Raw genomic sequence first — 27974 nt, 5'->3', positions numbered from 1 at the left:
GCTTCACCCGATCGAAACATCTCTTGCAATGCTCCGCAGCAAGATGTAACAGACGCGCGCTTCGCAAAGTTCGAAGAACATTAGATATGAGGTTCTCGAAGGTACTGTGAGCGCTATCAAAATACGGAAAGGGACGAACACACAGAACACCTTTCTGTATTTGACAGCGCTCACCAATACCTCCTTGAATGCATTTCCAACTAGCCCCAGTAGTAGCTCTTTTAATAATAATAATAATTGGTTTAGGGGAAAAGGAAATGGCGCATTATCTGTCTCATATATCGTTGGACACTTGAACCGCGCCGTAAGGGAAGGGATAAAGGAGGGAGTGAAAGAAGAAAGGAAGGAAGAGGTGCCGTAGTGGAGGGTTCCGGAATAATTTCGACCACCTGGGGATCTTCAACGTGCACTGACATCGCACAGCACACGGGCTGCTTAGCGCTTTGCCTCCATAAAAACGCAGCCGCCGCGGTCGGGTTCGAACCCGGGAACTCCGGATCAGTAGCCGAGCGCCCTAACCACTGATCCACCGCGGCGGGTCCAGTAGTAGTAGCTCTTTTGATTTTAGATATGAGGGATGTGCCCCTGCGGGCCAGCGACTTCTCAGGAAAGTTACCGCGACGTCTCCGGCTTCCATCCATTGAGCGCCATATGCAGTCCTCCTTTGTCACGGGTCACCTGGCTACAGTTGAGAGCTCAGGTAATTCCGGGCTTCTTATTTGTCATTATTCTATTTCATGGACTATTTTCCCCTTTTGCTTGCCCGAAGTAGTTTTCTTGCCATTGGCAACAGTACAATATATACAACCATGCATCATGCCTGTAAATACTTATTTTTGCGGTATTTCTAGCCACTTCAAGCACATACTGCAATACGGATGTTTCGAACATGTTCATTTTGTTGTAAACCGTCCAAAATTTACTGGTTATGCAGCAGACAAAAGGTCCTAACGGCATGATAGAACGGGGTTCACACGCTTTTAGATTTCGAAACCGAAACTAATTATCCTTTTTCAGTAATATGTGGAAGTCAACTTAAACTTTTTAAGAATTTTCTGCCCTTTAAAACATCCAAAAACATGTTTTTTGTCGTTAACAGACTAAAAGTTGTTGTTCAAAGCCAGAAAAAAGTATGAAACAGCATGATCGGGCGCCGCGCATCACAGTCTCCCAGCCATTGAAACCGAAATCGAGGGTCATCTTTTATTGCCGCCTAGCGGCCACTTTGCGCAATGTCGAGGCGATCTCGGCATGAGGAGGCATTGATTACTTCCTCATACTGATATTTTCCTTCATGTACCCATACGTCTAGTTAAACAATACTGCGCATGCGCAATGGCACAAATGAGTGACGTCATTTTGTACAGTTGGCAAGGTCGCGGAAAAAGGAGATGTGGTAATTTTGACTTGTTTATTCCTTAAGGTAGGCTTTGATTACGATTGAGAAAACGGTATTCAAAGCATACCGCAGCGCAGAAGTCCCCTCTAATCCCCTGAAGGAAATTTTCTATAGAATCACAGGCTGCCCGCTGCCGCATGCATGGCTCGTTGCAGTATCTCATTTTGTCCGCACTGTCTGCAGTTCTTGAGTCATCCAACGGGTGTTTTGGATGTAAACACAAAAATGTTGAGTTCGCGGTCTACTTCGTGTATGGGCGTGGATCACGGAAATTTTTAGCTGACTCGTCTCAGCTGCTTTTTCGGTTCGCCAATGAACTGTGGGGCAAGCTAGCTAAGGCTTCGTCGTCGTTCCGCCCATTTAACGGCGTAGTGGTTGCAAGGTCGCGATGTTCAGTGCCGGGCCATCAAACGGCGAGTTGTGTACCAGGCGAGCGCCTGCGATTCCGCGCACGGAAGTCGAAATTTCGGGTTATCCGAAGCAGTGGGAGAAGAAATAAAAGTCGCGTGCGGCTCGCGGAAGGGGATGTTCGCCCAGGTCTGTTCGCTGAAGCGGGAAGTCGCATTGTTCAAGTTGCGGCGGTAGTATGCTTGACCGAACTCGGATCTTTAGCTTTTGGCGACCGAACATTTTTAAATGAGGCCGGCTCCTCGCTTTAGCTAGGTAGACTGCTGCATTTTCATATTTGCCGCATATTTCGATATAGCAGAGCAGAAACGGGTGAACTGAGATATCTGACAGTGCTTCTCTATCGTTTGCTTTTTTTGGCGTATATGTGTGACATTGTATAAAAACTAGGTAGTAACTTTGCTTGCTATAAATATAAAGCCTCCTGAGAATTGGGAAGGTACGAAGAAAATTGGTGTAAAACTGCAGAAGAATGACTTGTTTGGCTCGAAAAGTACGGAAAAGAAATACATACCACAATATTAATAATAATGAAACTCTGAAATTCAACAAGGCAGAAAGAACAAACTGAAAAAAAAAAATTCGAGGAAAACTGCATTTACACAGGGCAGAACAGAAGTAGGGACACAACATGTCGTGTTGTGGTGTTGTCCGCAATTTGGAATTGTTGGCTGGAGCAGCAGGCTTCCCAACACGGCCAATATCCAGTGTTGCAAAGGGTCTAGTGCAAGAGAACTTGGGGGCAGCAAAGAAAAACAGTCAGCTACCCGCTGCGGTGGTGGCTCAGTGGTTAGGGGCTCGGATACTGAGCCCAAGTTCCTGGGTGGGACCAGTTACTGCACCATTCCCTTTCCTCAAAACCAATTTTCTAATTTTTTGAGCATCAGAACAAACAGTTTTCAAAAAACAGTGCTACACAGTCAAACCATACAGTTACGGCAGTGTTGTGTCCCTATTTTGCCCTGTCGTGTGTGAGCGCTGTTTTTGCCAAAACGTTATGCACCAACTGGGTCCACTGTTTGCACTGTTAAAAAGCAAAGCAGGTTTTTCAGGTTCTTTTAGTGAGCTATAATTAGCTAGGATTGTTGGGCAGTACTTTCCATCTTTTTCTCCAGGCAGAACATGCTTTTCAGTTGCGCCACTATGCTTTCAAGGAGGTCAATTCCTAGAGTAGATTGCACCTTGTATGATGGAGGCCAACCATGGTGCATGCTACATAATTTGTGCATAAACTGCCACATCTTTGCTACTGACTGGCACACTTTTAGCTTGGTGCATTAGCTGCAAGCAGCAGTTCGATGGTGTGGTTTCGCTGAATAATAATTGCAAAAGTTATGTTATAAGAAGCAAGCATGTAAAGTGAAGACACCTATTGTGGACTGTCATATTACTGAACCATCTTCACATTTTTTTATTTTCATAATCATGCTTGTGGGTGTAATGGATTCACGTTTTTAAATTATACTTTGGTCTTGCAAACTCCTTGTGATACTGCTGATATTTTTTACTCAAGCAGCAGTATAAATGTTTGAGGACAATGACAGCTACCATTACGCATCGGTGAAAGTGCGCTGTTCTAGTTTTGAGTCCACTGTTGCCAGCCACAGGGTGGTGGTTAAGTGCAGTGCATAAATGGGCATAAATACGCTTGCTCGCATTTCACATTGGGACCTGTTTCATTTTCTTGGTGATTTCTTTGGGTCACAGTTTCAAACACTGACCACGGTGGTGTTTTATTGAAGCGAAAAGATCGTAGACCGCATGGCTTTCTAGAGCTTGGGCAAAACTATTTTGCCCTCGTGGCCACAACACTTTGGTAATCTCATGGGCTGAGTGCTTTCACAGAGGAGGAGTTGATCTTCGCAATATCGAAGCTCTGCACATCTTGGAATTGCCAGTATCATGCTGTGAGCACGGATAGGTCTTAACAGTTGTGCGTGACACAGAAAGAACTGTTGTTATTATGACGTTATCTGATTCGAATTCTTGCTTTATCCAGAGTTTGTCACGGATATGACGGAGTGGGCATTTTCCATGCCGGGTTAATGTTAAGCAGTGCTTGAAATTGAATTCACACTGCTGTGGGTGCACGGAAGAGCGCAGACACTGAAACATTGCTCCATCTCTTGTGTTCCTTTTGCTTGAGACGATAAGTTGCAGTGCTGTAAATGTTGCTCTAGAGCTCTACGCTATCTTCTTTGGCGTGTGCACCTTATCTGACAGCCGGCTCTGAGTGGACGCAGGTGCCTTTGGAGGACCTTGAGGACAGCTCCATCCAATGTTTGCTCTTAGTAAAAATTGATCCTGCTATCTTTCTGGAGATGTTGTCTGCCAGCAGAAGGCATGTTTATTGCTTAGAAAATTGAATTTAAAAACTTTCTCGCCGCTTGGTTCAAGGTCATGACGCCTACACTGAAAAGGGCTCAGTGATCTCCATTTGGAAGTGAATGGGAGCATAATATCCAGGGATCTGCGCCAAAAAAAACTGCCTTGACACACGCAGTCTGCTTGTGAACTCAGCCACTGGTGGTGACATCTGTACTTTGCTGTTTGGCCTTTTCTACTTTAAAAAAACCCCGTTCTCAGTGATGATCCATAACAGCGCGACAGACGGGACAAAGAAGAGGAGACACAACACACAGTGCTGACTCACAACTAAAACGTTTATTGGCTGCCAGCCAGTATAAATACTGGCCTGGTGGCCGGGAAAAAAATACAAGCACGCTTGACTTGCGTGATATCAAAGCATCGCCAGTTCATCAGGCACGTGTCAACATACAAGAGTCATCAGTGCAAAATATCACCCCTACAGCAGGCACGAGTTTTCATTCACAATCAAGGTAGCGGGTTTCCTTATCCGACAAGGCTACAGAGGGAGCACTGATACACTGATCTGAAGTCCTAGCTAAAGTCCTAGCTATCAGGTGGGCTTCTATTATTTCCCTGGTTAGCGAGTCGCGGTTCTTACCTAATACAGAGCATTCCTTGTAAAGGGGAAAACAAGTTTTTGAGTCGTCGTTGTCTTCCTCGTCATCGCCATCTTCGTTGTCTTTGCAGTTTCTGCAATGTTTTGCTACGTGGCCTGTGATAGCGACACGAGAGACATTATATTGGTGCTCCTTTAATCTTTCGTTAACACATCGGCCAGTTTGGCCGATGTAACATTTGCCACATGACAGAGGTAGAGAGTAGATGACCCCTTCCCGGCAAGGCACGAATTGTTTCGCGTGCCTTATCAAGCAGCTGCGTGGTTCCCTTCCTACTGAATTTACTTTTTTGACCATGCTAGACAGTCGCTTAGGCGCCGAGAAGACAACTTCGACACCAGCATGTTTCCCAATTCTTTTCAAGTTATGCGAGACTTGGTGCAGATACGGTACTACGGCAATCTTTCTTTTCTTTTCCTCCTGTCTCGCTTCACCTATCTTATCCAGTCCGACCTTTTTCTTCAGTTTTTCTGCAACAGAACCCAAAACGTCTGCATGGTAGCCAGCCTTTGACAGGCGGTTAAGTTGGTTGCAGAAGCTGCACTCCAACCTGTGCGCACAAGATTTCATTACAGCGTTGTAAAGCACAGAAAAAGCGATCGCTCTCTTCACCAGCTTTGAATGAGCTGATAACACGCCATGCAATTGCTGCTCGAAATCGAGGTTGTCACAGTCTAAAAACACGAAGTAGTCGTCCACAAATCTAAAAATACGACAAACACTGGACCTGTCAAAACGCTCCTTCAACATTCTGTCGCGTGCAGCTAGAAACACATCGCTGAGAAAGGGTGCTAAACACGAACCAATACAAATTCCCTCTTTTTGAATAAAAACCTCGCCTTCCCATTCGGCAAATGTCGAGACAAGATAGAGTGAAAGCAATTCGAGGAAGCCGCCAGTGGAAATTCCGCACTCATTTTGAAACGCTATAGCACCATGTTGGTCAATGAGGTCACTTACAGATGACAGAATTTCTGCTTGAGGCAAGGTGTAATAAAGATCCTTTACATCGACTGAAAATCCACGGAGCTTCTTATTGTAGTTGCATTTCAAGAATTCAATCATATCGTCCGAGCGATTTATTCTAAAAGGATCATCAATCGACAAAACATTCAGTTTCTGCTGCAGGAATTTCGCTGCATGCTGCTGCCATGTTCCAATTTCGGAGACTATTACGTGGAACGGCCATTCAGGCTTATGGGTTTTCGCTGTGAAGAACACTTCCAACAAGGATTTAGAGCTGCTGTTGATCTTACTTGACAGCGCATTTAATTTCAAATTATTGACGAGTTTTTTGCCCTGCTCTTGACCTTGGCAATTGACACATCATTGCACTTTTCAAACACAGCAAGAGCAGCTTCTGATGCTGTACTGCCAAGCAACTCTGGGATTCAAGCGTGTGGGAGTATCTGAATACACACTGCATGTAAGAGTGCTTTCCAGAAATACCATGGGTGATATCAGTGCCCTAGTTTTTCTGTTGCGAATGTTGCATGTGCAGTGGTCCTGCGATGTTCAATCAAAGGTTGGCACTTGTCACACGTCTGGGCCCTTGTCAAGGTGCTTTACTAGACATTCTAGTTATCTTCCTGGTGCAAAGCGTTCTCTGCATGGCAACAAAAAAATATACACACATCAGTGGTTTTTCTTTTCTTTTACAAGAGAAGAAAAAGTTGCAGCCCAATTCACTCTTGTGCCTGTATCCCAACTTGCATCCCTTTCGTCCAACCAGGTGTCGCCAAAAGGGACGTTTTTGAAAAGGACGCAAGTTAGGATACGGGCCCAGCTGAGCTGCCCACTGAATCTGTTGGCTGCAGAATGCATTTTGTTCAGGTGAAATCATTGACAGTCTCACAGACGGTGCATGATGCACCTGTCGAACAGTCGCTCCATTAGCAGCCGAGTGAGAAAAAAAAGGGAGGAAGCAAAGGCAGTGGCTCTTGTTATGCGCTGCTGCGTGAGCCACCCAAATTAATGGATGAGTCATTGTCTAAAGAAGGCTGACATGCCTCGTCTTAACCAACCAAAGTCATCCAAGTGACATCTTTCGAAACATGTTCTTTCCACCCCCTTGTAAGATTCAAAGTGTTGACACTTTCTTTTTTTTTAATTTGTCTTTACAGAGCACCAGCTGTCACCTCGCTTCCTCGTGGAGCCCGCGGGCGGGTACGCGGGGTTGGGCGAGCGGCGGGCGCTCCGCTGCGAGGCGGTGGGGGCGCCTGCCCCACGCCTGCAGCTGCTCAAGGACGGGGAGCCCCTGACCAACTGGACCGCACAGCGCCTGGTGCACGTGCTGAGCAGTATTAGCCACTCCCAAGCAGGGTCCTACCAGTGCCTGGCCGAGAATGCAGCTGGCGCGCTGCTCAGCGCCAAGGCCCGGCTACGGGTGGCACGTGAGTGTACCTCTTGTTGAACTAGGCTCATCCGTGCAGCACCACCCAGGCTGTTTGAGAGTGGTCAATGAGACCAGCTCGTGTGTGACTCACTGGACTTGGTCGTGTGTTATTGTTAAATATTGCTCAAGACTGTGGGTAAATTGCCCCTCAGAGGAGGCATTCCAACCAATACTAGCGCCAGCTCATTGTTGCGGCACCACGGTCAATCGCTTTGTAGCTGCCAGCCACCTGCGATGCCACACTAAGAGGCGCATGGCAACTAACTGTGACGTCATGGCAAAAGGTCAGTGCTGTTGCGTGGAGGGCCTTCTTAGGGGGGCATTTGCCATTGTGTTCTTTAGTTGTATCCGACAATAGTCAATGTGTTTCCATGATTTCCATAGCTCCACACACGCCAAGGCAAAGGACACATACAGACCAGACACCTATCCAGACAGGTTCTACCAAAGTTAAGATTGCATTTTTCTCAAGAAGGTGCAGGCACAGATATCTTTGATTGTGACAGCACTTAAGGGCACATTTTCCGGTTCTGCAGCATTGGCGTAGGAAAACGAAGGAGTGTGAGGGAAGGAGAAGAATAAAGATGAGTAGCGCTGCACCGCCAGGCTGGCTGAGCGATAAGTTTGGATTGTTGGTGCCCTCTGTGCGCAGCAGAGCTAATTAACATTTGTGCAGTCTGCCGCTCCTTAGACTCGTGAAATCTTCAGTGCATAGTGGCACGTAAAATGCCGTGGCAAAACCGACAGAGCGAGACAACCTCGCTTCCGTGCCGCAGTAGCCGAGGCACAATGAAGTTGGTTGCACAAACTGCTGTCGCGGAACATCACGCCACATAGACGTAGTAATTTTGAGCAATTTTTTTTTTGTACTCTAAGGGGCCAGTAACTTCTGTCATAGAGTGGAAGGATGGATCTTAAGACTGGTGCTTGGTGGGGGTGCATACCATGCCGGCCCATCGGAGGAAAATGAATGGTTCTTTCTCTGATAGACAATGACGTTGAATTGGATACACAGGTATGCATGTGTTCGTCAAGTGAATATGAGAGGGAACATGTTCATGCTCAGCGCTTCTGACCAAGGAAAGCGTGAGGGCTCGGACTCAATGTGCATACAGTGGAGTAGAATTGATGTGAACATTTCTCTAAACCCCATGGTTGATTTCGCCGCAGTACTGACTGCTAAGATCTTGAACTGCTGCTCAGAAATTGGCATTACTCAGATGATGGGCTTCCTTCATTGATAACAGATCCAATCAGTTAAAACACCAAAAGAAATGTTATTATACTTTTGTCTTGTGAAGTTTGTTTCTGGCACATAACACTGTTAACCGACATATTTCTTTAGTCTTGATTACTGTAAATTGCAGTGTATAAGTCGATCTCTGCAACTTGCAGCTCTCGCTCGCAAAAAAAAAAAAGGCGATTCCAGGTACAGGTCAGCGCTTCTCCCCGCTCTCCACTGCACTCTTTGTTATGTAGTTTCTCTCTGGATGGATTTGCAGCGTGCACAGATCTTAAAGCAACAGACGCATAATAAGCTATGTAAACATTGCATGCTCGTGAAGTTGAATAAATAAATAGGATGATATACGCACAGGTGGCACTAGATGTGGCTCGCATAGGTTACGAAAGTTGTATTATAGCTTGAGGCACTGACTAAAGCGAGAAAGTTTTTATTAAAGAGCAAATGGGCTGAAACTGAGAAATGACTTATAGGGGCTCTGAAACACCTTCCACAGAGATGCATAAACTTTCTCAATCACTACATTGTGTCGTCATGAACACCTGAGCCAAATAGTACACTTCTACACGCAGCAGAGAAGCCACAATTGTGCGCGAAAGTTGGCGAGCTCTCTCTGGCGACTTTTTCATACTCGCGCCCTCCTCTATCGCATGCACCTGTGTATCTCGGCTCAGAGATGGCTGTTGGTTAGATTCTTTCAGACGTCATGCAACTACCATGGCCACGGCCTGTCAGCTGCATCACTCCGGCAGGTCAGGAAGCACCGTTTCCCAGGGAATAGACCTTCCTAGCGTGTGTCATCAGAGCACAGAGCACCATTGTGCGAGGTCACTGTGGTTCATGGTCACTGCGAAAGTTCTTCTAACAGTTTAGATTACTTTTTATATTCATTCCTATGGAAAACCAATTAAACAGTCTCACTTTGTTCAACTTATCTGAGAATTCGTCTTAACAGAGTTCTTGGTCTGGTGCTCTTGTCTTGGTCCTCTTGTCTGTCACCTCTGTCCTGATCTTGTCTATTCTGTTCATCTAATATGAATGTTCAAAACTAAACATTTACTGCCACTTTTTCGTGTGGCCTCTCTGTGTAGTATGCATCTAGCTTCTTAGCAGTGTGTGCCATGGTGGTGTCTATTTCACGTAAATGCTGCAAGGCAGTGCTTTTGGAGGCATTTTTTCTTTGCCTCTTCTGTGATTATGATTGTTAGCCTTTGGCTGTGGGACTTCAGCCTGAATAATTTTTGTTGGTCATTTCTTGCACTCACTCAATTAAGCTATACCTGTGTGCAAGTTCTGAACCTGGTTGTGCATACAGTGCAAGTAGCATGTGAAAGGAGGGTTGTAAGTGGTGGGCTGTGGAGCAGTGGCAGCTGACATGGCTGATGTTGCATCATTTGATGCCCATACCTGGAAGCTATCTTGGATGCTCTGGTATGGGACGCAGTTTGTTGAAGGGAAAACAGCTTGGGTGCTGAGACAGTTCCACCGCAGATACGTTTCCCGTCATGCGTTCATTTTGTGACGGCCATTCCTTCATATTCTTGCGCAGACCTAACACGAGCCGAAGAAGTCCCTGAAACAGTTCCTGTGAACGCTCGCAAGGGTGGCGACGTGATCTTGGCACCGCCGCTTGTTGACAGTGTTCCGCCAGCGACTGCGGTCTGGACACGGCTGGACGGCAGAAACTTGGACAGCAGAAACTTTGCACAAACACAGGTATGGCTTGATGTTCACTCGTCGCCGAACTTCCTTCACTGCTTGGTTTTTCGGCTGAAAAGATGAAATTGGTGTGTAGCTGAAGTACAAAAATATTGAATAAATTTACTTGCATCTACCAGTATGGAGATATTTTTTTTTTTTTCACTGAACATTTGATCATTCTTATTCAGATTGCAGTGTATGATAAATTCACTGAGAGGTCGCTGAAACCTGAGTCATACTGTGGTTTCTCAAGCTGGTTAGTTAATTGACATAGAATTTCTACAGCTACCTAAGCTGCATTGATGCCTAGTTTGATGCTGCTTTGCATTAGTTACAACTTAAACATTGTTGTCTGTGTTGACCTGTCGTTACTGCTGAGAGGACTGCCCTATTCCTCAGTTTAAAGCAGAACCATTAACCATGTCTCTCGTGTGCCTAACATAAGTCATTCCTGGGGAACTTCGAGCAGTGTCAGTTCAGTGACAGGTGTGGTCAGCGCCGGTATTCGTGCGTTTGAGTGATACACTTGGAGTCTTTGCTTAACGAGCTTAACCTCTTTCTGTTGCCAGGATAACCGCCTGGTCATTCTTGACGTCAGCCCCAAGGATGCCGGCCAGTACCGGGTGGAACTGACCAATCCGCACACGGGAGACAACCTCTCGGGACCAGTGGTGGAGCTGACCGTCGATGACAGTAATACTGAGATCTCTGCTTTCCTGGCTTTTGAACAGAGCTCCCGACCCTGATACGCTTGCACTGCCCAAATCTTTATCTCTTTATCTAGGAAACCTCTGCAACTTTTAGTAATATCACAGCAGCGTCCCCCACAAATGACCGCATTGGTAGAACGGAAAAGATTGCGGGCATGTACACAGAGAACTTCTGCCATTTGCAGTTACGTCATCTGCTCAGCTTCTCTGCTGATGTGACGCAGGCCCCTCTGCTTGAACGAGCAGTAGAGGGAGTGTCGCATTGGGGCTGTAGCAAGTCACGTCATTAACGTTGGGCTGTACATTGTCATGTCGTCATCTATGAGGCGTGTTTGTGGGAAGTGCAGGTGCTGTTTTGTGTGTTGCTTAACTGCATTGTCTTGTCTCCAGATGAAGAAGACCAGGCAGAACTCTCCATTGTTGTTCCGCCATCAGATCGAGAGTTCAACAACCTTGGCAATGGCTATGACAGCACTCTTGAGTGCATTGCCTCTGGCAGGTAAGAAGGCCTTCTGGGACTGGCTTTGGAGGTAGCTTTAATGGTTGCTGTTTAAGCAGCCTTTCCAAGTAGAAATTGCAATATATTTGCATTACACGTGGAGGGGTTTCTAGGTGAAATGTACAGCTGTAAAGATGTGAAGTTTCTGGTTACAAACTGAATGTGAACAGTAAAAATTGGCTGCAAACCAAACCGAATAGTTTTTAATAGTTTGACTATGAATAAAAGTATTATAGACGTTTTTTCATAAAATGCAGCAATGAAAGGAAACAAATGTATTGCACAAATCTTACCACCATCTTTTGTATGTCCCTACGGTCTGTTGCAGAGGTTCTCAATCCATTTTTTTACCCTTGGGGAACCCCAGTGGCTTTCAAAGAGAGAGAGAGAAAGATGAAGGGAAAGGCAGGGAGGGTTAACTAGGCGACGCCCAGCATGCTACCCTACAATGGCTTTCAAAAGGCCGGCTGAGGTGCTGAAGAACGCTGTGTGATTAACTTGCTTCCCATGTCGGACGTGCTTGCAAGAAAAGGGTATTTAGATGCACGCCCCCCAAAAGTGCCCAAATTCAGTTAGAAATGATTAGCTTTAGAGTGAAATGATCTGCTTTGAGCAACTTATACCCGTGCCACAAGCACACAAAAAATGGCAGAAAACACTTAAGGCCTTAAGTTTGTTAACGTCATTGTACAAAAGTCTGTGAAAGAGGTTGCACCTTCTCAATTTTGCTGACCCCGTGGCCCACACGAGTCTGGGCCACCCGTGCCACAGTTTCGAAACTCCCGCCCTGAGGGGAATGAAAGTGGCCCAGCAAAGTGGTGAAGGAGGTGTGCCCTTGCAGTAAAAGGTGCTGCTGCTGCTGCTGCTCAAGCCATTGTGAAGGTTTTCAGGTCGTGGTTGATGACGTCATTTTTGCGGACGCAGGACAGCGTTAAGCTGGCCCACGTTGCCCTCCTATTTAGCTAGGGCTTTAACAATGCTGCAGTGCACAGCTTGTGGACCATTACTTGTGCAATGCAGTTGCGTGGTCTGGCCTTGAGTCTTTTGCTTCTGTCATACACTTTGTTTCTTGGAACCCCTGTGGCCTATAAGATGTGGATTACAGATTCTAATCGGTGGAAATTGCAAGATGAAAGGGGCTATTGCAAAACACTGTGTTTTTCAGCTTTTCCCACTTCGCTATCCTCTGCAAACCTATTTTTCATGCGCACACTATCTCTTGTCGTAATAAAAAAACAATGGGGGCACTGGCGCCCGTTTGCCTCGTTCGGCTTTGTGTTCTCAGTCAGCTGTCAGCTATGTTGTGGAAAGACTCGCTGGCGTATTGTGGGGTGCTGCAGTTAATTGTCTTACTTGTGAGCATGCTGCAGTGCCTCAGTGCATTGGTTTTGCAGGGTGATCAAAGGTCGAAGAAAATGTAATGGGGAACAGGTTTATAATATAATGAACAATTTTATTGCCAGAACAGCTACATTTGCCACCGAAAGGGTATGCTTAAGCCTTTCAATAGTGTGGTTTGTACTGAGGTGCTACAGCATTTGGTGACAAATGGAGCAATAAAATTTTTCGTTATTAAAAGAAATTCCATCTTTTTTTATTTGCGCATTTCTGAGAAAACTGCATCATACTACTTTCTCTACTCTTCGAATGAGTGAATTTTTTCTTTTTCTCTTACTCTTGAGTCGCCCTATTTGCAAGATTCAGTAGAAATTGAATCCGCCTTTTACACATGGCCGCTTTTACACATGTGTGCCTTTTCTCCTCGAGCTCCACCGACTTAAATACCACCAGCTTCTACTGCGGATGTGAAGTTTATGTTAGCATCAGGCGCAAGTGACAGATGGTGGCAGCTATCAAAGCACACAATCACCACTTCGCAGGGACAGTTGGCACCTCGCGGTGCCAGACCGTGCCTGCGTTGCCCACGTGCATTTTGTTTTCAGCCGCTTTTCTCGTTTGCGGACGAATTAGCAGAGGGCACCGCATCTCATGAAAAATGCGGATTAGTGAGTGCCATTTTGAAATGTTGTGACGTTTGGCGGCGAGTTTCTATGGACAGGAAAATCGCAAGTTTCGAACGCTTAGAAGGTTTTAAAACTTTGAATAGTGAATACATATTCTCTGTGAATTGGATCAAACAGCGAACAGTATTCAGCAGCTATTTTTAAATTTTGAATGTGCGCATACCTGTGTGCAAATGGTGCCTGGTGAGGAGGTCATGTCAGTGGGCAAAAAAAAAAAAAAAACATGATATGAGATCTTGGTGTGACACATGGCAAATGATGATTAACATCCGCAAAACCGTTATGACTTTCACTAACAGAACAGCACCTTCCGTATTTACTTACAAAACAAATAATACCCCTATCCAGAGCGTGAATCAATACAAATACCTTGGTCTTTTTTTACATCGAACATGTCATGGTCCAAACATGTAGATTTAATAACCTCAAAGGCACTTAAAAAGTTAGGATACCTACATTGCGCAATAAAAGCTGCTCCTAGAGATACTAAACTACTAATGTACAAGTCGCTAATCCGTCCGCTACTTGAATACGCCTCTCCTGTCTGGAACCCACATAAACAACGCAAAATTAACCAAATTGTGGCAGTCCAGAAAAAAGCCATTCGCTTTATATACCACAGGTTGGATAGGGATTTTTCGCCTTCCAGAGCACTTTCATCACTGGGCCTGCAACTGCTCTCGGCTCGACGAAGGGCTGAGTCTTTAAAATTTCTGCATTGTATTGTTAACTCTTCTTGCCGGACCTCTTCAAATGATTAACTAATTCCAGCTATACCATCTAAAACTAGAAGTCACCACGCCCTAAATATCACTCCTTATTTTTCCCGTACGAACACTTTTAAGTACAGTTTCTTTCCGCGTGTAATCGAATGCTGGAATTCTTTACCTGGTTGTACGCGCTCTCTTCCCTTAAAACTGTTTTTAGAGGCTATTGAATAGTATTGCCTTTTCTTGCATATGTTTTTTTTTCTCTACTCACATTGTCTCTGCTGTTCGCCATTGTTGTGCTCCTTGTTTCTCTACGTTGTTTTGTTTACACCCACCCCTGCATTAGTCCAATGGGGCTGCAGTATGTACAAATAAATAAATAAATAAATAAATAAAATTATGGAAATATTGCTGCTCTGTGCCACTTTAGTCACCCTTGAAGTAAAGACCAAGATTGTGTGTAAATTTTGGCGCTGTGTCTCAGCGGCTGTATATGAGGTTCACCCGCTTCTTCCCAAGCTGCTGCGCCATGGCAGGGCGTCTCTGGAATGTGACCCCCGTTCTTCCCCTTATTATTCCTGTAGGCCTCTGGACCAGGTGCAGATTGAGTGGCTGAAGGATGGTAGGGCCCTGGGTGAGCTGCCACACGTTCTCACCCACTGGAACCGCACCCTGACCCTGCTGCGCCTGGGGCCCGGGCACACTGGCCGCTACTCCTGCCAGGTCACCCTTCGACATGCCCCTGAGGACTCCTCTGCTGTCGTGGCCCATGCCAACGTCACTGTGTCAGGTGAGGGGCCCCGTGTATTGTGTCTGGGCATTAGGTTGCAGATGCCTCTAATTTGGAGGATCATGGTGTGGGTGACAGAGGAAGTCATCCAGGGTTTCATGGGGGTAGTGCAGGGTTCTCAACCTCGAGAAACCCCACATGTCTTCGCTTCTGTCTATTCCTGCCTGACATGCATGTGGATGTGCAGACTTTCAGGAAGTGCCCAAAATCAATAAATAGCGACTAGCTGTACAGCGGAACTGTCTATTATGACCAATTGCGGTGCAATTACCAGTCCTATAGTCCGTTTCATACATCAGGTGCAACGCTGTGAAAGCTAGCGCTCGTGTTGGCGCTGCCTGCGTCCATGACCAAAAAGTAGTGCGTTCCTTGTGGTGAGCGAAACACAGTAAATGCTTTGCCTGCAGGCTTATTACATGACACATTTGTCATGAGCACTCTTATTGCTGACAACAAGCTGTCGCTTTCTCGTGACTTAGACCCGTCGGCCACGGATCAAGCGCGGAGTAACACGGCTTTCTTTATTTTTCCGTGTGGACTATATCCGTACCTTTCATAGCTTTGCACCTGATGTGTGGAACGGAGAGTAGATTGATGTTGGTTAAGGAAAAGCGGAGTTTGGGCCATGCATGGATTTGCGTGTGCAAGGAAACTAGAACACTCGCCAGGGAACTCGGTATTTTGCTCACCTGTGTTCCTGGTAGGGCGCTAATGTGTGTGTTGTGTGCGCAGTGCTGCCCTCCTTGAGCCAGAAGGTGAATGAGGAGACGGCAGTGGAACTGGGGCAGCAGGTGCGGCTTCCCTGCGTGGCTGAGGGCCACCCAGAGCCCCAGGTGCACTGGCTCCTGGATGCGCGGCCTGTGGACCAGAGCACAGGGCACTTCCACGTTGGTGACGGCGGCAGCCTCGAGATTGGAGCCCTGGCTATGGAAGATGCCGGGGTGTACCAGTGTGTGGCGGAGAACCCGCTGGGTGAAGCTCGCGCTTCTACCTGGCTTCATGTAAAAAGTGAGTGACCACTCATTCGACTAAACATTCATGAGCAACTGGTGGGGCTGTTAAAACTGTGCTGAAGCTTTTGCCTCAAGGGCTTCTGTGGCCAAGTGCTGCCGCTAGTGCTCATCTGTTTTTGCCTTCCCTCATCGTATGTCAGCATCCCACACTGCTTTCATGTTTATCTGAAAATTAGGGGCATGTGAATACATTTTCACTGTATGTAACCAGGAAAACGGTTTGATTCAATTTTTGAATATCGACTCAGTGGAAACCTCAGCAGTCATACAGGCATTGCGTAATCAGGGGGTAGAAGAGCCTTATGTCCAAATACTGGAAGATATATATAGCAACTGCACAGCTACTATAGTCCTCCATAAACTCAGCAATAAAATTCCTATAAGGAAGGGCGTCAGGCAAGGAGACATGATCTCGCCAATGCTGTTCACCGCATGTTTACAGGAGGTATTTCGAGGCCTGAATTGGGAACAGTTGGGAATAAGAATAAATGGAGAATACCTAAATAATCTGCGATTTGCTGATGACCTTGCCTTGCTGAGTCACTCAGGAGGTGAACTGCAAATCATGATCAATGAGTTAGGCAGGCAGAGCAGATCGATGGGTCTAAAAATTAACATGCAGAAAACCAAGGTAATGTTCAATAGCCTAGCAAGGGAACAACAGTTTACAATTGGCAGCGAGAGCCCAGAAATAGTGACGGAATACGTCTACTTAGGGCAGGTAGTGACAGCTGATCCGGATCATGAGAGGGAGATAACTAGAAGGATAAGAATGGGGTGGAGCGCATATGGCAAACTCTCGCAGATCATGAGTGGCAGTTTACCAATTTCCCTCAGGAGGAAAGTGTACAACAGCATAATCTTACCGGTACTCACCTACGGGGCAGAAACGTGGAGGCTAACGAAAAGAGTTCAGCTTAAGTTAAGGTCAACGCAGCGAGCCATGGAAAGAAAAATGATAGGTGTAACGTTAAGAGATTGGAAGCGGGCAGAGTGGGTGAGGGAACAAACACGGGTTAATGACATCCTAATCGAAATCAAGAGAAAGAAATGGGCTTGGGCAGGGCATGTAATGCGAAGGCAAGATAACCGCTGGTCCTTAAGGGTAACAGAGTGGATTCCAAGAGAAAGTAAGCGTAGCAGGGGGCGGCAGAAAGTTAGGTGGGCGGATGAGATTAAGAAGTTTGCAGGCAAAGGGTGGATGCAGCTGGCAAAGGATAGGGTTAATTGGAGAGACATGGGAGAGGCCTTTGCCCTGCAGTGGGTGTAGTAAGGCTGATGATGATGATGATGATCTCATGTCAGGTTTGGTGAGTAATCGCAGTTTCAATTTATTGAGTATCTCGAGGTACCTATTCCACGACCTTCGAAATGGGGGGTTGCAGTGTCACGGCGATGTTAGCCTGTGAAGAACGGAGCATTTTTGCTCTCTCGTGCTTTTCTAAGTCACTAAAGCTTGCCTAGTGCAATGTAGTACAGCTCCTGAATGCATGCAGTGTGTGCATGGCAGATTTCTGTAGGCGTGCTTCCTGCTATTTATTGCACACCTTTGTTATGTCTACACAGATGGTACAGCGTCATTTGTGACAGTGTTCAGCGCTGTTTCTTATGTGCCAAGTGCTTGCACGTTTGTGCCATGGGGTGGTGGCACTGTGTGACAATGATTTGCGGTTCAGATTTTATCCCGCATTACCTACATTAATTGCTTCTCCTCTAATCTTATTTCACTTGTAAAAGAGTGTAAGCAGTAGCATATTTGCGGCTTTGAATTTGTTTTCCGGCAACCACAAAAGCCAACACTGACGCAGTGCATGCGTTGGGCATGTTGGTAGTTCAGCATTCGTGTCTTTTTCAGTATTTTTATCTTTCTGTTTAGGTTCCTTCCGAATCCCACTTGCAGTGCATTTCCTTCTGCAGTGTGTTTGCTTTCGCATTTGGGCTTTGTCATGCTGACATACAGCGGAGTGATCAAGCAGAAGTGTTGCAGTGCACACAATTTACCATCTACTGCTTTCTCCGGCAGCTTGAAAATTTGAAGTGACCTTTTCTGCAGAAGTTTATTTTTGGGATGGTTGAGGGATCGCCGCAGAGTAGTTGCAGATTTTATTTCATGGTTGATTTTCTGTATCTTAATAATGGCATATTTTCCTGCATTCCGAGACTTTATTATTCAGCAAATATTTGAGGATTCTGAATATTGTTACCGTATTTACTCGAATCTAGGCCGGCCACGATTCTAAGCCGAGACCCGAAAGTTGAAGGCCACAGAAAAAAAAAAGCTTACCTCGATTGTAGGCCGGCCGAAAAAACAACACTGTTTATACCTCATTATCACAATTATTTTTATGACGCGACACGACTGTTCTTACGTCGCCGCGCACGTGAAAGTGCGTGGCGCGAAACGACTGCACCGTGTGTCTGCGCATAGGCGACTTGGTGTAGAGAGAGGAACTCGAGTGAGACACAGCGGGAAGCATCGTGCCTGCATGCTCTGCCGAAGCGTGATTGATGGCCCCGAGAGGGACCGTTGAAAAAAAAAAGCTGCCTAAGGAGCTTTGAGAGAAGAGGAGGAGGAGAGGCGGCGTTGGGCGAGGAGACATATGCAACGCCAGCCCGGGATCAGCCCCCGCTCATTCGTCATCATCATCGCTGACTTCTTTATCGCTGGCCTCCTCGAACAGTGCACTATCTTCACTGCCATCAAGTGCATTAGAGATGCAGCACTTGCGGAATGAGCGTGCAACCAAGCTTTCTGGGATGTCATCCCAGGCTGCAGCTATCCAAGTGGCTACAACTCCCAGTGAGGCGCGCTTTATTCGGCCTGTTGGTGTAAGCTCGCGCCGCTCTTCACTAAGCCAGTCCACGTAGTACTTGCGCAGCCGATCCTTGAAAGGCTTATTGAGGCACACATCAAGAGGCTGCAGCTGGCCTGTCATGCCGCCGGGTATGATGGCGACGTCGGTACCGGCTTCGGAAAGCGCAGCTTTTACGCCGTCAGTGAGGTGTCCACGGTAAGAGTCCAGGACGAGGAGGGAACGTTTGGCCAAGAGGGCCCCTGGACGCCGCTGCCAAACCATTCTGATCCACTGCTCAACCATATCGCTCGCCATCCATCCATTTTCGTTGGCGCGGACGATCACATTTCTTGGAAACACTTCCCGAGCTGGTAGAGTCTTCCTCTTAAAAATTATATACGCCGGCAGCTTGTGGCCATCCGCCGTGCAGGCCAGCATTACAGTCATGCACTGCTTTTCGTATCCGGCCGAGCGCACTTTCACTTCCTTGGCACCTTTTTCGTTCACGGTGCACGCCACTGGCATGTCAAACCATACCGGCGTCTGGTCAGCGTTTCCCATTTGTCCTACGGCGTAGGCGTGCTCCATCCTCTTCCTTATTACGAATCGCTGAAATGAGATCAGCTTCTCTTCGAAGTCGCCCGGCAGCTTTTGACAAATGGACGTGCGACGTCGGAGGCTGAAGCCAAAGCGCTTCATGAACTTCTGCAACCAGCCCCGGCTGGCTTTGAACAGTTCCCGGGGGACGCCTCGCTCTCTCGCCAGCTCTCTTGCTTTGGCTTGCAGCACTTCCGTGGTCACTGGAAGTGCCGCTGACCTCTGCGTCTCCACAAACTCGGCCAGAGCTACCTCCACTTCTGGATGGCGGCCTTTCTTGGGGACCGTGAAAGCCGTTCTCGTTGCCGCGCAAGCAAAAATTTCGTTACGCTGCCCCCTCCAACGGCGAACATTCTTCTCATCCACGCCGAAGTCCCGCCCGGCTTGAAGATTTGACGACTGCTCTGCAGCGACTATAACTTTCCGCTTGAAGGCGGCACTATAATGGCACCGCCTGTTTGGTGCCATGGTGTTGGTGATAAAAACTACGCACGAAAACTTCACTGCTGCGAATGTGCTCACGCCACCGCACGAGAACAGAACAAGGCCAAAATGGCAGCCAGTGCTCATGTGTGCTTTGATCAGTATCGGCTACGGATAGCAACGGCTACGGATAGCAACGGCTACAGTGCTGTCTTTCGTTGGCGTTTTGTGGGGGCGCCACCTGCGTGCTACATTTATTCGTATTTTACGAATACGAAACCTCGAAACGAAATCCTCGAATCTAAGCCGACATAAGAGTTCTACATCTCGTTTTTTTGAAAAAACTATCGGCCTAGATTCGAATAAATACGGTACTTTGCAGGTATTATGTGTATCCTTTGGACATCCGCAGCCCTCTTTATAAAAAACGAAAGAAAAGCTTGGTACCATGCACTGCAATGTAGCCATCCAAATAATGTTTAACTGATGTAATATATAGATGCTGCTACTGAACATGCTGGAGATTCTGTGGAACACTGTGGTTAACGAATGTCAGGTGGAAGAGCAGTTAGGTCATTAAGTTGCAAATAGCTGTATTGGCCTGTAAATGTGTTACTGTGGTAACCAAGGTAGCTCTGAAATAATTTTTTGGTTGTTTCAAGCGATGAAAAAACATCCTAACGTAGTTTTCTGTTAAAATTAAGCACTACAACAATGTATACCAAAATATTACTAGAACATTCACTGTTCTATCATGATCAAAAGTTTATGGGACACAAGTCTGCAGAAAAAAATTTATTTTGGCCCTGTCTCTTAAACCAATCGCCTGCAGTGTGTTAGTGTATGAGGGATGTGCATGCTCTCTCCATTAGTAACAATCCGATACAACTAGGTCGTGAGGGAGAACTGCAATAAACTTTTTCCTGAATCGAGATAGTGATAGTGCATGCATGATATCGTGATATATATATAGTACATTTCTGCGTGGTGCATATAGCATTCATGGCACCGTGAAGCAACATTACGGGGCTAACACAGCCACAGAGCCTTCTTTGCGAGCACATATCTTATTGTAGTCCGAGCTCACCAGAGAAGGAGAAACAGTGTGCAGAACTGGGCTCTCACCCAATTCTGGCAAAGTTTCACTCATGCTCATAGACTGCTTGAGAAAGGTGTATCCATCAGTGCTAGCAGAGAACTGTTGATTACCAAATTTATTTAACTTAATTTTGTTGATGTTTGTATGTTTGGTATTCAGTACAATTTTTCAGGCTTACCTAGTATGCTCAGTTAGCCGAAGATTATGATTTCTCTCTGAACGAAACTAAACTCAAAAGTAGCAGCTATCCACGCATAAATATATGATGCTTTCCCTTTTTACACAACTCTAATCGATCCGTTTGTAGATTGTATAGCAGGGTTTCTCATGAATCTAACAGATCTACAAGACTGATTAGTCTGATATAGGTGACTTTGCAACCAAAAAAACAGTAAAACTGACATGATACACAAGGCCTGATGCAGCTATTTCAGATCTGTATTAAGCCGATAAATATTCTCTTATAATTTTTATAGAAAATAACAAAACAATCTGACATGCATGCAAATTATGATTTATAGTTTGTGAATGGCACATCCATTCTTATATAGTATATTCATGCAATGTATATTAGATATGTGGGCTCTTACATCTCAAATTCAATTGGTTGTGAAGCACCTGAAGTTTATGCATTATGAGGTAGATGGTTGGATCAGTTATGAATAACTGATGAATGTGTGAGGTTGATAGCAACATTGCACCAGTGATCGGAAATAGTACGGGTGCTGTAGATTAGCATTGTAAAAAATGCTATAGTTTTTGTTTCCTTGGAGGTTGCACAGCTTGTGCTGTTTCTGCTACACAGCAGTCAGAGAAATTTATCCATGTGCACATATGTCTGGGCCACTTGACATTTGAGCAATATCAGGCATGTTATGGTTCTTGTAGTTATCACATCCCAATTTATTTTTATAATAAGCTGATCAAGTTGCCTCATATTAGTGTTTTAGAGGTATCTTGTAGATCTGAAAGAAATTGGGATCGGTGGTTACAGGGTTAGGCGATAGTGAAAATAGTATGCATTGTGGGCTAAAGAAAGTAATCGGGAATCAGCCTCGGCCCATGCCACAAACGTGCACAGAGTGTTTGCCAATCAAAACTAAATGTGCAGGACTTGCATAAAAATCAAACTTTGCTGCAAGGAGTCAAATATTAAAGAAAAATAAGGAAACCTTGCATTAGTTATAAATGCTCTTGTCTTCAGGTGCTTATTTTTATTTGTGTGTTATGCTCTCTAATAGATCATGACTTATTCTTTGATGCGATGATCTTTTCTTGCCATGTCATCTTGTTTTTTTGTATCGCTCATAGATACTGAATATTTAGATGGGTAGTGATGTCTGATTAATATTATGCTGTTGAGCATCTTTTTATAATTGTTGCAGTTTGCTTCTTTAGAAGAGGCTGTTAAGTGCAATGGATATGTGACACTTGTACAGTCTGTAAATGTAACCTTATGCGAGGAATATCATTGAAACATGCTGGGATCCATATCGTTCATTCAGTTAGTGGAAATGTACGCCCGTAGCAGCAGTGACTCAGCAGTGATAGCTTGGCTATAGTGTCACATACACTACCAAATAGTGCCTCGTTGTTGGCATTTGCCTTTTTTTTCTTGGTAAGCGTGCACAAGCATTGCACGTCAGTACTTGGCATGTGCTGCTAGTTTTTTTATGCTATTGTAAGTCAGAAATCCACGATTACCATTAGTGTTGATATTTCAAGACTAATGAATGAAATTTCGTTGCCCAAGTTTTTAGGTTATGTCAAGATAAGGCACATACACTTGAGTGCATGAGGCCACGAAATAATTTATTCAGAAATTTCCATCTTAGTTCTGTTTCTATGTTTGTTAACTAACATTGTGTTATTGTACGTCTTCATTGAACATGCTAGTGACATCCTTTCTTGAAGTTTGCAGAGTAGTTTAATATTGGTGTTGCCTGTTAAAATATATTTATATTACTTTTCATGTCATTGGGTATATGCAAACAGTAAAAGTAAAGTAAGCACAACTTGATGCACAGTCACATACACTGGCAGTATCTTCCATTAACACTTTTTCATGCTGTTGTTTTGGGTAAGCAGTTGCTGTTTTATACATTAGGGCTGTGGGGGGGGGTCTTCCTTCACTTCTGTTTTTAGGTGGTTTTAGGAAGGAGTACATTTGTTTACGAAAATTGTATTACTCGCATCAGGGTTACTTGTTACATGCTATACTTGCCGAGAGCGAAATTGGTGGCTATATTCCTGAGTTTGTTTGTAAAGAGAATTAGTGTGGTACAACATGAATATTAGCACTAAGCAATGACATCTACAAAATATTGCTCACTATGGCTGCTTATTCAAGTGCTTTTGTTTTATTTTTGTGGCAATTTTGACTTCCTGTTTAAATTCAGTGCATTTCAGTTACAAAATAATTCTGTCCGTGAGACAGCTACCCTAAGGTGCACACCTGAATATGTGACAACAGTGGATACTTGTGGACTTCACATCAGTACATTGTGTACAAATTTTATGAAGAGGATAGTACACTTCAAAGTTCAGGGACAGACGTGGCTACAGTTATGCATGCTAGTGCTCTTTTGAACGCAACATCTCAGTGCTAGGCAAATTATGCTACATGAGTGCACTGGAAAGCACCGGGTACCAAGATACTGTTTCTTGATCATGACTCGGCTATCAGCTAGCAGGCCAAGTGTTGTGTAGCCCTTAAACATTTCAGCGGGGCTCACTCTATTGCGCTCTCCTCCTTTTTGTGGAAATTTTGCAAGTAGGTTTAAGGCAACTGTAGGTTTAAGGCAATTGTAGGTTTAAGGCAATTGTAGGTTTAGGGCAATTGTAGGTTTAAGGCTTTTGTAGGGTTTAAGGCATTTGTAGGGTTTAAGACATTTGTAAGGTTTAAGTCAGTTGTAGGGTTTAAGGCAGTTGTACCCCTCTAGCTCAAGTACTGCCTTAGAACTTGAAGAGCTTGTTATTGTTATTGCATGACTATACCTTGTTCTATGATTATATGTGTGTTCTTTCTTCAGGAACTTGCCATTTGCCATCTACATTTCATTACCCATGGTGACAGTCATCTATCTTCTTGCCAATATTTCATACTTTGTGGTCCTCACTGCTGACGAAGTTCAGTCGGCAAATGCAGTGGCTGTGGTAAGTGCAGTTCATCCGAAGCAACTTGTTGAAGTGAAGTTTATCATATTTCTTAGCTTACTCTTGCATTTACCTGCTAAGTTAATGAAAAATGGCACATATTCTGAAAAATATTTTGACTCCTTATAAATGTCTGCTGATAATTGCGTGCTTGATTACTGTATTGTGAGAAGGCTGCCACATGAGCTAGAATTAAAGTATATGGTAGCTCAAATTTGATGCGCACTGCATGTAGTACTACCTGCAAATAACTTTTCCTAAGAAGTGCTTTGTTTAAATTTGCTGTATAGTATAAGCATTAAGTGCATGCAGTTTCTCGTGCTGTTGAATTTTATTAAACCAAGCCTCGATGCTACGTTGAAATTATCCTTTGTACTGAGGATTTTCAAAGCATTTTTGTGGCTCCATATACCGTAGAACATTCATATTGAATTGAGTGCTAAATTGGTTGATTATTTTTTGTGAGCTTGGTATGACTGGGTATAGCTACTAATAATTTCATTACTGAAAAAAAGGGGGGAATTTGTGATTTGAGTACATTAATAGAGTTCACCATGTGTGCTATGTACTGCTCGTTGTGTTAAGTAGCTATCTTGCAAGAAGGGAACAGCTGTGAAGGGGAAAAAATGTGATATGCAGTTTTTAGAAACCAACAGAAATCCTTGTACATGAGAAGTAATGCAAGAAAGGAAAAGGGCATAAAGGAAGGTTAATCAGGATAATGTCTAGTTGGCTACCTTATGCATGGGGAAGCATTTTTCAGAGAAACATATTACTCTTACCCCGAGGTAGGAAAAATAACTGCATTCCCACAAAACACAGGAAGGGCTGCGCAACGTGTAACAAACGTCTACAAAAGTATATGGTAATGTCTAGAAGAAATCTATTTTCAGATGTTCTGCAGACAATGGAGCAAAAAGAGGTGTTATATGCCTGCTAGTGCTCCACCAAAAAAGATCTAGAAAACTTCTTTGCAAGAACTCGTTAAGAAAGTTTTATTTTTTGAAAGTGGCTGGTTATGTGAAGCCTATAGACTCAAGATCAGTATGCTCTATATTTAGAACCCTCTAGAGACAACCAGTGGGATTTCATTAGGTTTAGTGCTCATGCTTTTAATTGCGTTAGCTCTTACTCATCTTGTTTAGAGATTTTGTGGGGTCCGCTATCACACTGAGATCACAGCGCCATCTGTGGCAGCAACTAGAAAACAGCACATCTTGCATTGAGACTTGAAGCGCCATGTATAATGTATGCATTCGTTCCGCTATATATACTCCGACAAGGGGCACCCATCCGGGGACAGTTGCGTACCTAATTTGGTAGGCAAATAAAACCCTATGGGTGTTTGTATAGAAATAAGACCATAATTAAAAATTAGGTAAACATTGTATACATGCAATTACTAATTAAAGCGTTACCATATCGCACCGCAAGCCGAATTCTAGGCCCACCTTGACCGCCCCAAACGCAGCAAATTCTGTTTGGAACTTATCTTGAGGGGGTGTAACTTGACAAAGGGTAGACGTGCATCGTAATCTCTGATAAATGGCACTAGGCGTCAATCGCTCCGCTAAGTGGAAACTTTTCCGAACCGCTCAGGGTTTTCTTCACTGGCCCCGCTGGATGCGGAAGACTTTCGTTTTTACGTGTGGCCAATAAAGCTAACACTCATTACTTCGTCTTCCAGATGGTGGCGGCCTTCTTTTTCTTTAGAACTGCAGATTTTGTTTGCTCAGATATGTGCAGTACAGCTCTAACTGCAAAGGGCGGGCAGCTGCCCTTTGCAGCATAAATACACGTGCAAATGAGGCAAGAAAACCCCCTTCATCAGTTTCTGCCATACTTTCATCAGTTCATCAGTTTCTGCCAGCGGTGTGCGTGGCGCTTGAAACCAGCATAGTTGTAGAAATTGTCTCGCGCTCTACTACGTAGGTACGTCTGACGCGCACTCTAAATTGCTCTTATTACTCTTATTTATACTGACTTCGAAGAAGAATGCTATTTGCAACGTTCGTTACGTGGACATTCCTGTTGCCCTAACGGCCATGCACAATTATCCTATGTTAATTGGCGCTAAGTCATGTACATGACTAGCTCTGTCGTCACTAATCACTGAAATAAAAGATGCATAAAAATGCATATTGGACTTAGGTTCACTGCGGCGTTAGTTCACATCTGCTGACTGTTTGTGTCAAGTACGTGGACATACATGCAAAGATACGTACTTAGGTACAGAAAATGACATTTTTTAAAGCCTTTTCTGTTTTTCGTTATATTGCCTTTATATACATTGTTCATGTTTGTAAAGCTGTTGTTAGTCCCCGTTGTCCTGCATGTTACTTTTTTTTTTTTTTTCTCTTGAGCTGATGCCCTGCATGCTACAAAAATGCAGGCTGATTGTCATTATGGACTTTTTTTTAAAAAGTAAAACAGATAGGAGCCTTTGGTCTTTATTTAAAATTTAAATATTTATTTTAATGCACATTGTACTATGGATCTGGACAACAAAATTTCCTAGCATGTTTGTATGGTGACTGTGATATCATCACAAAGCCGTGCGATTTGTGCCTTAACATAATAATTTTGGTTTTCTGGGTTTTCAACATGTGGTTGGCAGCTTTGTGGGTTTCGGTGTTTGCGTGCAGCTAGCTTCAGAGTTATTCACTCAGTTGACTTATACTGCCACACTACCAAGGTTATTGACGCAACTTTGCAAGTTTAATGCATAAGCTTTTTTTTTTCTTGGACATTTGTGGCATGTACATTATATAAAGAAACTTTAAGCAGCGCTTATTAGTGGAGTCAGTAAGGGCTCTCAACAAAGAAGCAGGCTTCATAGCCACAGACTATTCTGGCACTATAATTGCAAACATGCGATATATGGCAGCTGTTGTAGCCTAGTTATGGCTCGTCACCTGGTAATAAAAAAACCCTTGCTGTACCCGATACTTGTGATAATTGAGCTGCAGAAGGCAGGCTTGTATGGTATTATGAGAGTTATTTCATTCGCCACAATGGTGAACTCGTATATTATATTGTCTTTTTATTCCTTCTGACTTTTCACTATGGTACTGGGACTAATTTACTTTGCTTTACTATGATTGGAACATTCTTCTTATAACTATGCTACAACTCTGGTGTTTCCATTTCCTTTTATTTTAAATGAATAGCCGCCGCGGTGGCTGAGTGGTTATGGCGCTCGGCTGCTGACCCGAAAGACACGGGTTCGATCTCGGCCGCGGCGGTGGAATTTCGATGGAGGCGAAATTCTAGAGGCCCGTGTGCTGTGTGATGTCGGTGCATGTTAAAGAACCCCAGGTGGTCGAAATTTCCGGAGCCCTTCACTACGGCGTCTCTCATAGCCTGAGTCGCTTTGTGACGTTAAACCCCCATAAACCAAACCATAAACCAAACTATTTTACAGGAATAGTGTGGGATAGTGGAGTGTTATGCCTTTCTCTACAGAAACTGATCTTGCATTGAATTTGCTGTACTATTGCTATTGTTCTCCATTTTGTATGACTGACTGTAGCTTACTCCTTCCTTACAGCCTATTTTTTGTTGGCGCAAGACAGGGACACCTGCCTAGTAGTCTTGCCATGATCAATGTGACTCATTTTACACCAGCTCCCAGCCTAGTCATTTTGGTAAGTGTAAAGTTAGATGTCGCATGCTTCCTAATGATTTCACTTAAGGTTTTCAACACTGCAAAATATAATAACACTGCATAATAATGTTCGCGTACTCAACAACTTTATTCTGAGTTCTTTTCATGTGTTCCTGACAAGTACTGGCTACTGTAACTCTCACAATTCTAACCTGCTTGAGGCTTGCATACTAATGGTCAATTTCAAATGACTGATATATTTGAAGCCCTGTACTGGAATCTTTTTCATGATGGATTTTGGTATGCATATCCAATACAAGTCATAGTGTTCACTGCTGGTTGTATTTGCTTTTGCTATTTTAGCCATTTGCCCTGATTACTGCTGTGTTATTGTTGCTTTGTAATAAAGGAGTATAGA

At 44.5% G+C, this 27974-nt stretch overlaps 1 protein-coding gene across 1 annotated transcript; it reads left to right on the top strand.

Annotated features, from left to right (window-relative positions):
* The first annotated feature begins 1293 nt into the window (after positions 1–1293).
* On the top strand, positions 1294–27596 carry LOC144114312 (protein sidekick-like). Its single transcript, XM_077647962.1, has 9 exons — positions 1294–1396; positions 6918–7187; positions 9982–10148; positions 10703–10826; positions 11234–11342; positions 14661–14866; positions 15599–15874; positions 23826–23949; positions 27500–27596. The coding sequence occupies exons 1-8, from the start codon at positions 1336–1338 to the stop codon at positions 23864–23866; spliced, it is 1254 nt and encodes a 417-aa protein (XP_077504088.1). The 5' UTR covers positions 1294–1335; the 3' UTR covers positions 23867–23949; positions 27500–27596.
* Positions 27597–27974: the final 378 nt, after the last annotated feature.

This window comes from Amblyomma americanum, chromosome 1 (genome assembly GCF_052857255.1).
Source record: "Amblyomma americanum isolate KBUSLIRL-KWMA chromosome 1, ASM5285725v1, whole genome shotgun sequence".
NCBI classification, from domain to species: domain Eukaryota; kingdom Metazoa; phylum Arthropoda; class Arachnida; order Ixodida; family Ixodidae; genus Amblyomma; species Amblyomma americanum.
Note: the sequence above shows the minus strand (reverse complement) of the source record. Positions and strands in the feature narration are given on the sequence as shown.

Bases quoted from the DNA above. Each gene is read 5' to 3' on its own strand.
- LOC144114312 (XM_077647962.1), top strand. From the start codon at position 1,336: ATGGCACAAATGAGTGACGTCATTTTGTACAGTTGGCAAGGTCGCGGA. The intron at 10,827-11,233 runs GTAATACTGAGA...TCTTGTCTCCAG, and splicing joins GGAGCTGACCGTCGATGACA to ATGAAGAAGACCAGGCAGAA. The intron at 15,875-23,825 runs GTGAGTGACCAC...TTCTTTCTTCAG, and splicing joins TACCTGGCTTCATGTAAAAA to GAACTTGCCATTTGCCATCT.